This window comes from Melanerpes formicivorus, unplaced genomic scaffold, assembly GCF_026170545.1.
Source record: "Melanerpes formicivorus ecotype bairdi unplaced genomic scaffold, bMelFor1.0.p_v2 SCAF_39, whole genome shotgun sequence".
Classification (NCBI taxonomy): Eukaryota; Metazoa; Chordata; class Aves; order Piciformes; family Picidae; genus Melanerpes; species Melanerpes formicivorus.
The window spans coordinates 4,053,393-4,068,689 of NW_027142391.1; the positions used below are offsets into that span (position 1 = coordinate 4,053,393).

The following is a 15,297-nucleotide window of genomic DNA, read 5'->3' on the forward strand; positions in this document are numbered from 1 at the left end:
CATGCTGCTGCAGAACTGAGCTCTCTTTAAAATTATGAAGATTACCTACAATGTATTAAAATAAAAGTAGATTTGTTTTCTTGTTTTAATTCTTCTTCTTCTTCTTCTTAGAGCACTTGGATTCAGAGCTTGTTACGTCACCTACTTGCAATCCTTGCTTTTGTCAAAGAGCTACAGATGCATCGAGTGTCTCTTCACGCACAGTGACTCGTGTTGTGAACCTGATTCTAGCACCTACTCCAAACAAACTAGTAAGAAGGAAAAGGAAACAAAACAAAAAGAAGGAAAGGGGAAAAAAAAGAACCTCCCCTCCCCCCCCCCCCCCAAGAAAAAAAAACAAACAACAAAACCAACCCCAAGATTGCAGGAAGTTCTCTGAATATTCCACACAGTCCTGTTAGTTCCAATAGGCTTCTGAATAGGTTTGTCATGCAGGGAGACCCACGTCAGTCTCGAGAACTCTTCTCTACAAACGAACGCTAGATGCTGATCAGTCTCTACTTTGTTGGGTGGTTGTTTGTGGTTTTAAATATATAAAGAAATCTTTATAAGATATTCTTTTTTTTTTCTTTTTTTTTTTTTTTTCTTTTTTTTCTTTTTTTTTTTCCCTCTTCCTTTTTGTAGCTCCTATTGTAAGTAAAAATGTTCCACTCCTCCTTCCCAAGGCCTGGGGGTTTCCATGAGCCAGCGTTACAAATAAATAATTTATTACAACTGTTTGTCGCCTTCTTTCTTCAGCCGACTGCAAGAGAAAGAAAACTCAGGTTTAGAGGGAGGAAGGAGGCGTCAGATCGCTTCAGAGAGCGCTTTGCCTCCCTGCTGACCTCCCCCCCCCCCCCCCCCCCCCCCAGGTGCCCTGAAGGGATCAAAGGTTGCGGTGGGGCTTGTGAGCTTTCAGCACAGTAAATGAGAGCCACTGTAGCGGCAGCGATAAGGCCGTCTGCGGTGGGAGGAAGCGATGACCTTTTGCTACTGAAGTGCTCTTTACATGTGAGCAGGATCACTGGTGCCAGCTCATCAACCTTCAGCTTTATCTGCAGCTGCAGATACGACAGTCAGCTTCAGACAGGCTGGCTGCCCCCACGGCACGAGGCCAGCAGGCGATTCAGGAGAGCAGAAGCCAGGACTGAAACATCAGAGCCGAGCAACGCAAGGCAGGTGTTTGATATGCTGCTTCCTGTCTGTCCCTGCTACCCACAGACATGTGGAATGACTCCTGCTAGGTGCTGGTGGCTTTTTCTTCTTAGCTGACACAGCCAAACTCACTACCAAACAGGAACCAAGGTGGTGTCACATAAGAGAACCACTCTACTGTCAACACCATACAGCATTCTGGGGAGAAGGAACTCACGTGGTTCATCTAGGCACTCTCAGCTGGTACCACAGGACCTGTATTCATCACACATCTCAACTTCCTACTTCCTTACTCATTTCTGAAGATTTATTGAGTTCCTCTTCTCATTCATGAAGCTTTACCCACTCTCCTCCACTGTTCTCAAGGAGGAGAGATGGATGTTGTAGCAGTTGTAGTGAGCAGCACAATAAAAACCTCACTCCGAGGTAATTCTGCAGTGTAAGCCTCAACTAGTCTACATCCTGTGCCAGTAATTTGGACCTAGCTTCCCATCTGCCCTATTTCCTAAACCCAAATGAGATCTTTCTACAGCTTCACCACCTCCCCTAACTGCATCAGGACAGTAACTCAGCACACACAAGCAAGGCAGCAAACCAGAAGAAAACAGATGGAATGGGGAGAAAGATGAAGGAAGCTGTAGCACCCCTGTGTCTCCAAGAGCTTTCATTGCACCTCTCACCTGTAATAATCTTCCTGACTTGGTAGATGACCACCATGCATGTGAGGATGCCCATGCAACCACTGCTGCTCCATTGCCAGTCTTTGCAGCTCTGCTGACTGGGCGTGCATGGCCTGCAGCTGGTGGGCTGCTGACATAGGAGGTGGAATGGCACCAGGCAGATCTCGTGGATAAGGAGTACCTAAGAGAGAGTTGCTCATTTTTAGACACTTAATTGCTATGAGGCCTGCAGAGACTTGTCCCATGAAGCTTTTTGTTTTGTTTGTTGTTATGACCAAACCAAACCAAGCAGCTTTTGGCTGTCACCCAAGTTACAGCTCCACTCCACCAACTTCCCTCCTATGACAGGCTAAGACGACCCAGATGAAAAGATGACAGCTCAGATCAAGAGTTGTCCTCTGCACAGGACCATACAATGCTCTCACCAAAGACTGGATGTCGGAGCATTTCATGCTCATGAGGTGGCTGTCCTAGCAATGGGTTGGGGATGGTCCCAGGTGGGTAGGGGAAACGTGCCAAATGGGGTCCAGCTGCTAAAGGATCCACCAGCGGGTGAACAGGTCCTGCTGAACCTTTAAAAGAAGGAAAGAAAGAATCAAATCCCTGCTTTGGGAAGCATCACTCACTGCTGGGGGGATCAAAAGCCCTGTTAGACTTGAGCTGGATCAAGCTTTTGGCCAAACTGACATGTAATTCCCAGGAGCTTAACTCCATCCTATTTGAAACCCACTTTTCTATCTTCAAGTAACATCTGCTTACCAAACAGTCTGAGTTGGTAAAGCAACAGCCCAGTGCTTTCCATTTCTGGAAGAGAAAGAAACCCACCCAAAGGGTCAACATTTAGGAGACAGGCCCCCCAAACTCTCTCCTGTTTCCCCTGAACACACAAAACTGGAGGATCACCAGTGACATTTAGTACAGAAGCACTTAAGCATCCTTCTGACTTTACTGATACTCCTTGACAGGCCAAATGCTGGCTAAGCAAGGGTTCTGTCAAGGATGACACTGTCACCACCCCTATGTGGAGAGGGACACCTGCAGACAAGCTCTCTGATGTCACTTTAGCAGTATAATGAAAAAAAGACACCAGAAAAACCTGCAAACCCCTTAGTGAGCTGATGTGAAACCTCTGTGAAGCTGCTAGCAGCCTGCAGAGGAACCCTGGATGAGGGGAACGCAGCACAGCTAACAGAACTGTCCCTGGGCTGGTGCAGAGCAGGAATGTGAGGTCACTCCAAGGAGATGTACAGGTTAGGGCACTTAGGGCCTCACTCACCTACAGAACTACTTGGAGACACTCAAGAGCCCCTAATAGTGTTAAGGTGGCACCCAAAATTAAAGCCCAATTACTTTCCAAATACAGGTAAGAGATGTGAAAATGAACTGACTTGGCTTTGTCTGCACCAGTCTCTAGCTAGAGTGAGAATCAGAACCTGCTACCTCTGCTTTTCATACAGCCACAGAATGGGTTGGCTTGGAAGAAGCCTCAAAGATCATCCAGTTCCAAACCCCCACACCATGGGCAGGGACACCTTCCACCAGCTTGCTCAAGGCTTCATCCAGCCTGGGCTTGAACACCTCCAGGGAGGAGGCATCTACGACCTCCCTAGGCAACCTGTTCCAGTATCTAACCACCCTCACCAGAAAGAATTTCTTCCTAATATCCAGTCTAGATCTGCCCTTCTCAAGCTTCAATTCCCCCTCATCCTAAACAAGTAGCTGGGGAGTACCCAGACTTACCTGCAGAGCTGGTGACTTACCTGCCCACAGACTCCTGCACAGACACAACCCACAACAAATGCCTTCTGCTAACAGTGGGCTATGCAAATCTGCCCCAAACTGAACCAGTCTGGAATTTAAGTCCACAGTGACAGCCTGAAGAACACTGATACTCAGCACCATCACCTCCTAACTGCTGCCCCCTGCCCCTTCCTCTCACCAGATTCCTTGCTGTACAATCTGGCCTCTGCAGCAGCACTCAAATTCCTTCCCAACTGCCCAGAGCAAACATCCCAGCTCCATTCCATGCACGCTGCTCCGAGGCACAGGATGCTACATCTGATTGCACAAACACTTGTAGCCAGCTGCACCACAAGCTGCACTTTAAGCACTTGGGACTTTTTTTTTCCCCTCTGACTTCACATCTACTGCACCTGGTGCCTTGCTTGTTACATTCTCTCCAGTCTTCCACCAGGAAATGTGAAAAACTCTTAGTGCCTCATCTTCCAGACTCCAGCCTGGAGTAACCACGTAGCTTACTTTAGCGATGAGCAAGGCATCAATTCCTTTTGGAGACTATTAAAGTACTTTGGGGGGGGGGGGGGCAAAAAAATCCCACACATCAGAATAAACTGTCAGCTAGAAGATGCCAACCCATAAAGTTAAATGGTTCCCAGGAGAATTGTGACAATTTCAGCTCAAGTAAAGCCAGATGGTTGGCATGTAAATGGCTGAAGGGATGAAATCTTTCTCTCCTCAGTTTCTCCCCCCCCACCCCCAGCTCCTATATGGAAACACCAGCTCCTTTCCAGCTACACCTCCTAATCTAACAGCCATTTACACCAGCAGTGTTACCTGTTCCATGACAGCTCTCCTAATCAATTACCTTCACCCACTGGATTCTCACCTGTAGCTCAGACACCCCCCTGTAAGGTGTTGCTCCAGTATTTTGAAACACCCCCAGAAACCAGCAACCCTTCCACAGTGGCAGCAGGCAGGCTCAGTGGAGATCCCTGTACTGCTATTCACTCGATCACTGCTGTGGGTCCACCCTCCAAAAGCATAATTGTTTGCTTTTCAGTTATCACAGCTTAGACAGTACAAAATGATATAATCATTAAGGCTGGAAAAGATCATCAAGCCCAACGTTCAACTCAACACCACCATGGCCACTAAATCATGTCCCCCAGCGCCATGCCCACATATCTCTCGGAACACTTCCAGGGATGGCGACTCCATCACCTCTTGGGCAGCCTGTTCCAATGCCTGACCACTCTTGCAGCAAAGAAATTGTTCCTAATCTCCAACCTAAACCTCCCCTCGTGCAACTGAAGGCCCTTGCCTGTAGTTCTGTCACTTGTTACTCCAGGGATTGTGTTCACACCTGAGTCACCCCACACAGAAGACAAGGATTTTGCTACTTGATTTCCAGAGTCACAGCCTGCCTGGGGAGAAAGGCTGCCCTAGCACCACAGAGTCATTCAAGGAAAAGCCCTTCAAGACCAAGTCCAACCATAACCCAAAGACCATGACCAGTGAACTATTATGTTTAAGTGCCACACCCACAGGTTTCTTGAACACCTTCAGAGATGGTGACTCCAGCACCTCCCTGGGCAGCCTGTTCCAATCCACTGATCACCCCCTCAGTAAAGAAGTTGCTCTAAACACCCAACCTAAACCACCCTGGGCGCTGGGCTCACCTTGATGGAGGGGATCCTGCTGATGTAGGTGTAGATGTGAGTGTATGTGTGAGTGTTGGTGATGGTGGGGCGTGACGTTGAACATCTGGAGCCGTGCCAGGGGGTCGTTGGTCAGCGATGCCATGCGCTCCGCGTGTATCCTCTCTGCTGCCAGTCTGTCAGGGTAGCTCATTTCAGGCCGTAACTGAGGGCCTGCCAGTGCAAGTCTCTCTCTTTCAAGGGGGTTCAAACCGGGATGGAAGGAAGCAAAGGGGTGAGGTCCTGCCGTTGGGGGAATAGTCAGTGCACCGTGCCTGGCAAAATGCTCCATGGGGTTAGTAGCTGGGTGCAGAGCATCCAGCTCCGGGGGCTTCACCTCAAAGCCAGGTTTCATCCTCTCCCTCAGCTCCCTCTCCCGGATTTCTCGCTCCCGGATCTCCCGCTCCCGCAGCTCTCGTTCCCGGATGGTGGGATCCACGTTGTAGAGGCCGGGCATGTGGTAGGCCAGGAGGGGGTCGGTGGGGTTGAGGGGCACGAAGAAGGGGTGGTTGCGGTTTGTGGGGGACATGACGTGAGGCCGAGCGTATTCGCTCAGTGTTCGTAGCGCGGGTGTGTCGGGGCCGATGTAGGGCGGCACGGCAGCGATGGTGGTCGGGGGAGGCTCAAAGGAAGGTCTCATGTGTGCCGGACCGCTGAGCTGAGACTCGCCGAGCCGGCCCTCGTGGGACGAGCTGGATACCTTCTGCTGCACAGAACGGAGAAGAAAAACCCAAGTCAGCACAGCGAATTCCACAGGAGAAGGACCTGCAACTGTCAGAGCGGGTCCAGAGGAGGGCTGTGAAGATGATCCAAGGGCTACAGAGGGCTATGAAGATGATCCAAAGGCTACAGAGCCTCCCCTATGGGGACAGGCTGAGAGGGTTGGGTCTGTTTGGCCTAGAGGAGAGAAGGCTCCTGGCAGATCTTACAGCAGCCTTCCAGGGTTTGAAGGGGGCTACAGGAGATCTGGAGAAAGGACTTTGTACAAAGGCATGGAGCGAAAGGATGAAAGGTAATGGCTTTGGAAACTGGATTTAGATTAAGACATTTGAGTAAATTCTTTTCCATGAGGGTGGTGAGGCACTGGAACACTGACAGACCTCTTAATGGGACACTAACAGACCTCTTAATGGGACAGATGCTATACCCTGAGTTCCACAGTCCTACAGAAACACACGGCTCCAATTCCGACCTCTGAAATGCACCTACAGTACAAGACTTTAGCACCCTCTCGTTCAGCATCAATAGTATGTTACCACCCTCCCTGGTCTGGAATCATTCCAGAGACATGCATTAGTTCTAGTGGCTCTGGACTGGAGTTTGGGTCCCTCCATGAAAAAAGAGTTCCATGGCTTTAATTAAATTGACTCCACACTGAAAGTCTTCAGATGTCCCTTTTGCAGCAGACAGCACTCTCATGCCTGCAGAGTCTTACACAAGGTACACCAAGGCATTCACTGTACTGCACAAAGTGCTTTTCTTCTGCAAGTGAAAGTAAACACTTGACCTAGCCATCCCCTGCTGCACTGGCTTCCTGCACACAACAAAGACCAGGAGCAGAAACTCCACCTCCTTTAAAGAAAAGAAAGTCACAGGGAGGCCAAGAAGTGCTCATGGCTGGTTGGCTTTCACTTGACACAGAAGGCTCCCAACGCTCACAAATACCTGATTGCAAATGCATGAATGTGCTTCTGGGGATTTGCATTCCACAGCCACCATCCAGGTCAGATCCCACCACACCAATTCCCTCCAACAGCTCTTCGCTACCAATGAACCTACCGCAGCTCTCTCTGCTTCTCGCTCCCGCTCCCGTTCCCTCTCTCGTTCCTTCTCTTTCTCTTTTTCTCTTTCCCTCTCTTCTCTGGCTTTCTGCTCTGCTTCTCTTTTGGCCTTTTCAATGGCCTCTTCTCTCTTCTTGGCCAGCTTCGATCCTGCCAGAGGCATGAAGTATAAATCTGTTCTTGAGCATGAGTTGTAGCCACGGTCCAGGTGCTTATAGAACCTGAAAGACACATATGAGAAAGAGCTTAGTCCTGGGAAGGATGCAAGAGTCTGGGATTTGAGAGCTGTGTGCCCCAAAAAGTATTACTCTGCACTGACACAGTTATTACTAAGAACTGCCCTCAGAGCCTCAGGAACATTAGTTGTACCACAGATAACCAGAGGACAGACATTAAGGAAGCACGGCTCACAACCCTCATACCTGGCTGACTGACTGGCATGACTTGGTGTGTCCACCACAGTTGGCTCTGGTGATGGACTTCTGGGTGGAGGGGGAGGGCTTTCTGGTTCCTCAGCTTCATCTGGGACTTCTTCTTTGATTTGAATAGGTGGTAGCGTGCAGGCTGTCACCACTGGCACGTTTCCACTAGAAGCTGCTGATGTGGAGATGGAAGTCTGAAGTGGGATGCCAGGCACGGTGGGTGGCGTGGAAGTGGAGGGGCAAGACGGAGGGGTGATGGAAGGTGGACCTCCTGGGACAAATGGATGCTGAGAAAAGGGGGGCTGGGAGGATACCTGATGGAGTCCAGATGGGGGATGATTAGCAGGTGGAGGAAGGCTCTGACTCTGTGTCAGTACAGGAGGTTGGGCTTGTGAAGACTGCAGTGGTTGACTTTGAGGCATCAGCTGCAGAGGAGGAGGGTGTGCAGATGGAGGGTGGTGAGTTGAGAGGGAGCTCAGAGGTTTTAAAGCAGGTGGTGGAGGCAAGTTGGAGTTCATTGAGAATGGAGAGGGGCCCGAGAGATGAGGAGGATGCTTGTGGGATGGAGCAGTGGGGAGCTGAGGGATTGGGGTCGTAGGGGGAGGTTTGATATGAGGCATGGCCATGGGTGCAGGAGGCAAGGGCTGCTCCCGGGGAGGCTGAGCCTGCGGCAGCGAGGTTGCGGTTGGCAGGACAGGCTGCGTTACCTGAACCTGCAGAGCAGAGTGAGAATGAGATGGTGCTTGTGTCTGAAGGGGAACCTGAGACTGAGATGACTGGGTGGGAAGAGAAAATGGCTGTGAGGGTACAGGATGGGGCAGGAGGGGCTGGGCCTGAAGGCTGTGAGGGGCAGGCTGGGCCTGACTGTGGAGCGGAGGCTGTGAGTGAGGCTGTGAGGAGGCTGGGCTTGGCTGGCTCTGCGACACGCTCAGTGGCTGCAGAGGAGGGTGGGGTGATGGGAGTCTCTGTGGGTGCAAAGCAGGGGCCTGCTGTATATGAGAGTGAGGAGGTGGTGGAGCAGGGGCCTGGGGCTGGCTGGGGGGCTGGGATGCTGATGGTGAGACCTGTGGTGGAGCTGAAGCAGCGCTTGACACTGCTGGCAGCGATGCTGGCAACGGGGCTGACACTGGTGGTGTGGGAGGAGGAGCCTGGCCAGAAGCACCCTGTGCCTGCAGCACTTGGGGCTGTGCTTGCAGCACTTGCTGCTGAGCAGATGAATCCGAGTCGCTCTCATTGTCCTGGGGGCTGGGGATGCTGGGGGATGTGCTCCGATTATCCTGGTCAATGTCCTTGGGGTCGCTGCTGCCTTCGTCATTGACGCTGCGGCTGTCAGAGCTCTCCCCTTCGCCCTCGCCCTCCGAGGGAGAGTTTGGCCTGCTGATCTCCTGCAGGGAGAGGGGAAGAACAACCACAGAGCATCACAACACTGCACAAAGAACACCACCAGCCAGCCACAGGATGCAACCTGCGACACACTGTGCAAACACAAGTGCCAGAGTCACTCTGTGAACCTGACAGGACTTGAACCAGCACAGGTATCAAATGCCCACAGGCAGGGTGCAAACAGCACAGAGCTGGGCTCTTTTATAGTGTCCAAGGGCAATGGGCACCAACTGAAATGCATCAGGGTCTGCCTGGATGCAAGGAAACTTTACCACTGTGAGGGTGAGCAAGCAGTGGATCAGGTTGGATTTTTCTCTTTCAAGACATTCAAAAGCTCTCTGGGCATGGCTCTCAGCAGTCTGCTCTAGGTGGCCCTGCTTGAGCAGAGGGGGGGATTAGATGACATCTAGATCCCTTTGTACCTCGACCATTTTGTGATTCTGTAATATGGAAAGCTCAGTGCCAAAATTCCCTAGGCACAGAGTGAACCTGCTCAGGTACCCAGAGCTGCAAAGACATCCTGAAGGTATTTCCATTGAGCTTTGCTACTGTGAATTAAAAGAAATCCAGTGGCAATCTTCTAAATTGCCACAGAAAAGGGGGAAAAAAAAATCAAATTTCAATAAACAAAATAAAATCAGAGGAAACTGTAAATAATCCAATCAATACTGATATTAAAAATACCAACCAGACTCCTGTACTTCCCCTGTACCATTCCAGTGGTTCAGCAGAAGGACCACATTGTAACAGCGGCTGCTTTCCAACCACAGCGTAAGTTACAGTTTGCTGTGGCTCAAAGTGGAGTTCATGTTTTCCCTTTGTCACCCCCTCTCCCTCTCTAACTACTGTCCTCTGTGACACTCACTTGAGTTTTGGATTTTTTGGCATTGGATCTGTCAGGTTCCTCTGTGTCAGAAGCTGCCTTTTCCCGTTGCCTCTTGGAGTTCTTGAGAGGAGAGGACACCTCTTCTTTTATCTTCTGCCATAAAGGAAGCAGAACACAACAGTTATCAGTGATGCCCATGCAAAAGTAAACTGAGCATAGTCCAGTGCTACTATATTTAACTCAAATAAGAAGAGTTCCTATGGAGCAAAACTGAGGAGAAGTCAACAAAGCCACTATTTAACAACCACCCACTACACATCTGTCCCTCTGCCCAGTTACAGTCTGCAGGGAATCTGTTCTGGAGCTGCTGCTCTCTTCTGCCAGCTCCAGAAGCAGCTCCCAGAAGATCTGCATCTACTTAATGCTCCAGCCACTCCCTCTGGAGGTCACATTGAAGGCAGAATCCAAACCAGGCTGCAGTTTTCCTTTTGCAGACAGCAACCCTCGGGGCAGTGAGCTCACAACCCCTGCATGCTTTTCTGACACAAGCTAGTAGGAAACAGGATCCCTGAGCAAAGCATTCCTCATCATGCAGAGGTGGTCTGCAGCTTGGAAAGAGAAGGATTATTTGGAACCAAGCAGCTGTCTTCAGACCAAGTCTATCAGGAACTCATACTGGATCTATTAGCTCAGTAAACAGACTTAGCTCTTCTAACAGACCAATGCAAATTAACAGAGAATGGAGGAAGAATTTCTGCAGGAGACAGGCACAGGATAAGCCTCCTTCTACCACATAAAACTCTTGCTTTACTCCTGGTATTTTGAGAGGGGTATTTTTGTACCTCCTCAAACACAGGCTTAGCAGTGAGTAGCTATTACATGATTACTACCTCCTTTCATGGCCCACGACAGCTTTACACATCACAATTACCTAACCCAACTTCAGATTTTGCTAAGTTCTCAGTTTTACCATGTGAAAACTTGCCCCATAATCCAGTTTTTGAGTTGATTTGGTTTGTTGGGTTTTTTGAAAGCTATTTTTAACCTGCTACTTTGCAATGTACACTGCTCGACAGCAAGCCTGCCTGCTTCAGCTGGCTTTGTTTCTCCAGTGCTCTTGGAAAGGCACTTACTCATTTAAACAGGCTAAACTACCAGCTTGCTCTGAAAAATCAAGCAAACACACTCCCCAGAAAACCAGTACCAGAAGTAGTCTCAATTACTCCATATTCATATTCCTTTGTAAAGGAAGATTAAGCACTGCTTAAAAAAGTCTAAAATCCTCGGAGCTGTCTACTTGTCTCGAACAGCACTGCTGATCTGTGTGACTTCCAGGAGCCTAATGCTTGCATCTGCATCTGAAATGGAAGGATTAATTTATCATGAGAGCACTAAGGTTATGTGGGGATACTTGGGTGGTTTTTATCACCACACATCCTCGTGTACAGGCACAAAGCACCGCTCAGATGCGCCGTTAAATTCTTGTTTTTGCTTATGCAGGCAAGCAAGGGATTTCTAGGTCACTGCCAGATTCCCTGCTCTCCTGGAATCTGCTTCTCAGTGAGCTGACTGAGGAGGCCTGAGGGGTCCAGTCCTAGCACAGTGTGGTGGTTTAGGCTGGGTGCTGGCCCGGATGCCACTGCACAGACCACACCTGGCAGGTCCCAAGGGGTGGGCCCAAGGGGTGGCCCTGCTCCCCTGCAATATATCAGCAGAGGGTCTTCACTTCCTCTTTCCTCCCTCACTGGTGCCTAGGTAAAATGGTGTGAGCTGCCTCCCATGGGCCTCCCCAGGCCCAAGGCTGGGTTGGGGGGGGGGGGGGGGAGAGTTTGGGTGTACCCCCCAGGTGGGGATGGGACGTTCTTGGGTACCTTCTGGAATCTCTTTCTCACGGTGCTTGTGGTTCTCTGTACAACTTTCATTGGTGTTTGTTATTGTTTTCCTATTTAAACTTTTGCAATCAGCTTTGTCTGAGTCGTTACTTCTGTCTGTGGTGAGGAGGGGATCTGCCCCGACCCATGACACACAGAAGAAGGATGGGAATGTTTTACCTTGGTCGACTTCTTCACTGAATCTGCTTTGCTGTCATTGCTGGAGGTGCTGGCGGCGCTGGGGGAGTTGCGGCCGCTGGAGCGGATGTCTTCATTGATAGGGGAGGCTCTACCATCGGGGCTGGCTGGCTGCTTTTTACGACCACTACGTAGTGTAGACATCTATTTGTTTGACAGAAATAAAAGCTTACTAAAGTCAGCACCTGGCCACCCTCTTCACTTTTCCCCCCCCCTCTGTCTTATGCACAGACAGATCACTCCTGCTAAGAGCTTGCAAAGTGAAAAAACAAAAGCATTTAATACTGTTACAGCTCTCCCTTGAAAGCTCACCTGGGCTTAAAAGGAGGCAAAGCCTTAACTGGTCTGCTTAAAAACATTAAGTGCTGATGGTTTTATTCTGCTACATTGTAAAGATAAGCCTCATCTGAGTATGGTGTCCAGTTCTGGGCTCCCCATTTCAAGAAAGGCAGGGGGACTACTGGAGAGTCCAGTGGAGGCTATGGGGGTGATTAAGGGAATAGAACATCTTTGTGAGGAGGAAAGACAGAGAGACCTGGGGCTGCTTAGCTTGGAGAGGAGAAGGCTGATTAATGTTTACCAATACCTTAAGGATCAGTGTCAAGAAGAAGGGGCCAGGCTCTTTTCACAAGAGGCAATGGACACAAATTGGAACACAGGAAGTTCTGCCTCAATGTGAGGCAGGGTGGCAGAGCCCTGGAGCAGGCCGCCCAGAGACACTGTGGAGTCAACTTCTCTGCAGACTTTCCAAACCCATCCTGTGCACCCTGCCCTAGACGACCCTGCTTTAACAGGGGGGTTGGACTAGATCATCTCCAGAGGTCCCTTGCAACTCCTAACACTCCAAAGATGCTCCAAAGCCACTGCTGTTGAATACTGCATTTCCTTCATAAAACACACGCAGGCACATTTGTAAGCACACATCCACACAGAGTAAGACAGGAGGAGACCCTCGTGTTCCCTTGAAAAGTCTCCCTGTTAGCATTCCATCAGATCAGGTTCTGTAACTACAGATGCAGCTGCAAAGCAGCGATGTTCAGCCTACCGAGCCTCGACTCCTCCTTGTCCTCATGCTATGCTTTCCACTGAGTCCATCATCTTCCTCTTTGACAGGCTTGAACATAAAGGGTGGAGGGTCCACAGGCTTCTCGATGGGGGGCAGCTCGCCGTACTTCTTGAAGTGAATGCGGCAGTCAGTGCACAACAAGATGTTCTCTCTCCCACCGTGGTGCCAGTCCTTGGAGGCTTGGGGTAGGAACAGAAACAGCTTAGAAACACACCATGCAGCAGATACTCAGCACAAACACACCTCACTATATGTTACTTTAGCATAATTCCTATTAAACTGCTTATTTCTTGTGGTGTAGTGAGCAGACAGATTGCTGCCACGTTGTTATACTTTATAGAGAACTCACCAGTTTATAGAATTTGTTGTATTCTTTTATATATATATGTATGAGGATGGGGGAACACTGCAACAGGTTGCCCAGGGAGGTTGTGGATGTCCCCTCCCTGGAGGTGGTTCAAGGCTGGGTTGGATGAGGCTTTGAGAAACCTAGTGGAAAGTGTCCCTGCCCACGGCAGGGGATTGGAACTGGATGATCTTTGAGGTCTCTTCCAACCCAAACCGTTCTATGAATCTACAAATAGGGCTGCTGCAGAAGAGATTAGGTGCAGGGTAAAGAAGTTTTGTGTGAGAGTCACAGTCCTGTATTGATTTGCTCTATCACAAATTGATTAGCTACACTGCGGATCATGCAGATTTCCTCCTGTAGACATTTCTACTTCTCACTGCAAGATTAATTTGCAATGGCAAAGCATGGTTAACTCTGGCAGGACTGCTGCATCATTCAGCTGATCCTAACCCACATGTTTTGAACAGCTGAACACGCACATGAACTGCTGTGGCTTGAATGAAACTGCATGAAACAAGCAGGAGCAGAAAGGAGAGAAACAAATGAGCTGGGAGCATACTGGTTGTGAAGCAGTGCCGACAGGCGTAGCCCTTCAGTTCCTGCTCGCTGTCCTCGCTGTCAAAGTCATCTTCACTGGCAGAGCTCAAGTCCACTAAATAAGTAGAGAACAAGAAAAAAATAAAAGGAAAACTCAGCAGGATTCTCTATTCTTCCTACTTGTTAAAACAATCACTACTAACAATGGCTCCTGGTAGATTTTGTGACTTCCTGCAACCCTCTTGCCTTGAACTGGAATTGTTTGGGGATTTTTTTTTCCTTTCAGTCTGCAGCTAAAGAAGGGTTCCAGGAGTGACAACAAACCATAGACCTTTTGCTTCAGCACATGGTACTTTTCCAATCTGTCATTCCAATACTGTTCATGCTTATGGAGGCTGTGCTCCCAAAGCACAATTCTCAAGCAAAAAGAAATCTATCTCTAGCACCTGGTCAAATTTTACATCATTCTCTACATCCTACTGCTCTAAACTCTATGGACAGACTCTGTGGTGACTTTTCTGGGTTTTGTCTTCTTCCTAGACTTCATCTTCTAAACCAGATGGGGAGAGCTGCTATGCTCTGTTAGTGGCTATATTCAACCCAGGAACTAGATAGGTTTTGTGTGTGGAAGAAACAATGCTTACATATAATGCACCTGTGTGAAAACCAGTGAATCTTTTGGATGAGAGGTACTACATGGATACTACCAGTTTGCCAATCCTCACTGCAAGCCTCCTTGGGAGTTTTGCCCCATGGCAACCTTACATATCAAGAGCTTTGTCTTTTGAGGATGTGGAGACTATGGAAGGGGTGCCTTTCCTTTAGCTGCTTACAAGTCTGCCAGCTAAAAAGCACTACCCTAATCCACTGAAAATCTGCAAACATCTCAGAAAAGCACCACCCTAACCCACTGAGAATCTGCAGACAACTCAAAATTTGTACCTTACTCTCCTCTTCTACAAGAAGCCAGGAGTAAAACCTTTTATTGAGCACACTGCATTTTTCCAGCATCGCCCCAATAAATCCACAACGGAAGAGGTCTGCAATTTGTCACAAGCAGAGAGCCCTGTGGCTTCTTTTGTTCTGATCTTTAACTAGGGAGAGAAGTCCCTGATGCAAGAACACTGTTTTTCTGAAGGTTCCAAGAGGATATTTTGTGATACATGCAGGGTACAGAGAGGGAGGGATCCTACAGTACTTGCCACGAGTGTTTGTCATCAACTCACCACCCTTCAAATTAACGCAGGGTCCCATCTCATAAAAATAGCTTCTACCACAGCCATTCTTTCTGCATTAATCCTTGCAGGTGTTTAAACCCTGGCTGCAAAAATGACATCAGGCTAGACCTTGCTTTATTTAACTAGATTGATTTTTCATTCCCATCCTGCAGTTGGATCCATATGGATGGGTCCTTCCAGCCACATGTGCACTGAAGTGTTGCGTACCTTGGATCGAGCTGGAGAGCCCGAGTCCTCATTTCTTGTGCAGACAGAAATCAGCAATAAATCCTATCCATTTCACAGGGAGAAGCTAAGAGCCTTTTCTCACTACCTCACTAATACCCTCTGCAGTATTCTCTCTCCTGCCTGCCCACCACATTCTCTATCTCACCA

General features: G+C 49.1%; 1 protein-coding gene across 4 annotated transcripts in view; it reads right to left on the bottom strand.

The window, feature by feature from the left end:
- Nucleotides 1-555: 555 nt before the first annotated feature.
- Nucleotides 556-15,297, bottom strand: part of RERE (arginine-glutamic acid dipeptide repeats) — a 266,319-nt gene continuing 251,577 nt past the window's right edge. For 3 of the 4 annotated variants that reach the window (XM_068158320.1, XM_068158321.1, XM_068158324.1), the window contains 10 exons: nucleotides 13,707-13,799; nucleotides 12,778-12,977; nucleotides 11,715-11,876; nucleotides 9,703-9,816; nucleotides 7,455-8,839; nucleotides 7,031-7,253; nucleotides 5,234-5,957; nucleotides 2,240-2,386; nucleotides 1,815-1,995; nucleotides 556-742 (listed from right to left, as the gene is read on the bottom strand). In XM_068158320.1, the coding sequence (XP_068014421.1) occupies nucleotides 709-742; nucleotides 1,815-1,995; nucleotides 2,240-2,386; nucleotides 5,234-5,957; nucleotides 7,031-7,253; nucleotides 7,455-8,839; nucleotides 9,703-9,816; nucleotides 11,715-11,876; nucleotides 12,778-12,977; nucleotides 13,707-13,799 (3,263 nt within the window). In that variant the 3' untranslated portion in view covers nucleotides 556-708. The remainder of the gene's footprint in view (nucleotides 743-1,814; nucleotides 1,996-2,239; nucleotides 2,387-5,233; nucleotides 5,958-7,030; nucleotides 7,254-7,454; nucleotides 8,840-9,702; nucleotides 9,817-11,714; nucleotides 11,877-12,777; nucleotides 12,978-13,706; nucleotides 13,800-15,297) is intronic. The other variant, XM_068158322.1, reaches the window with a different exon arrangement.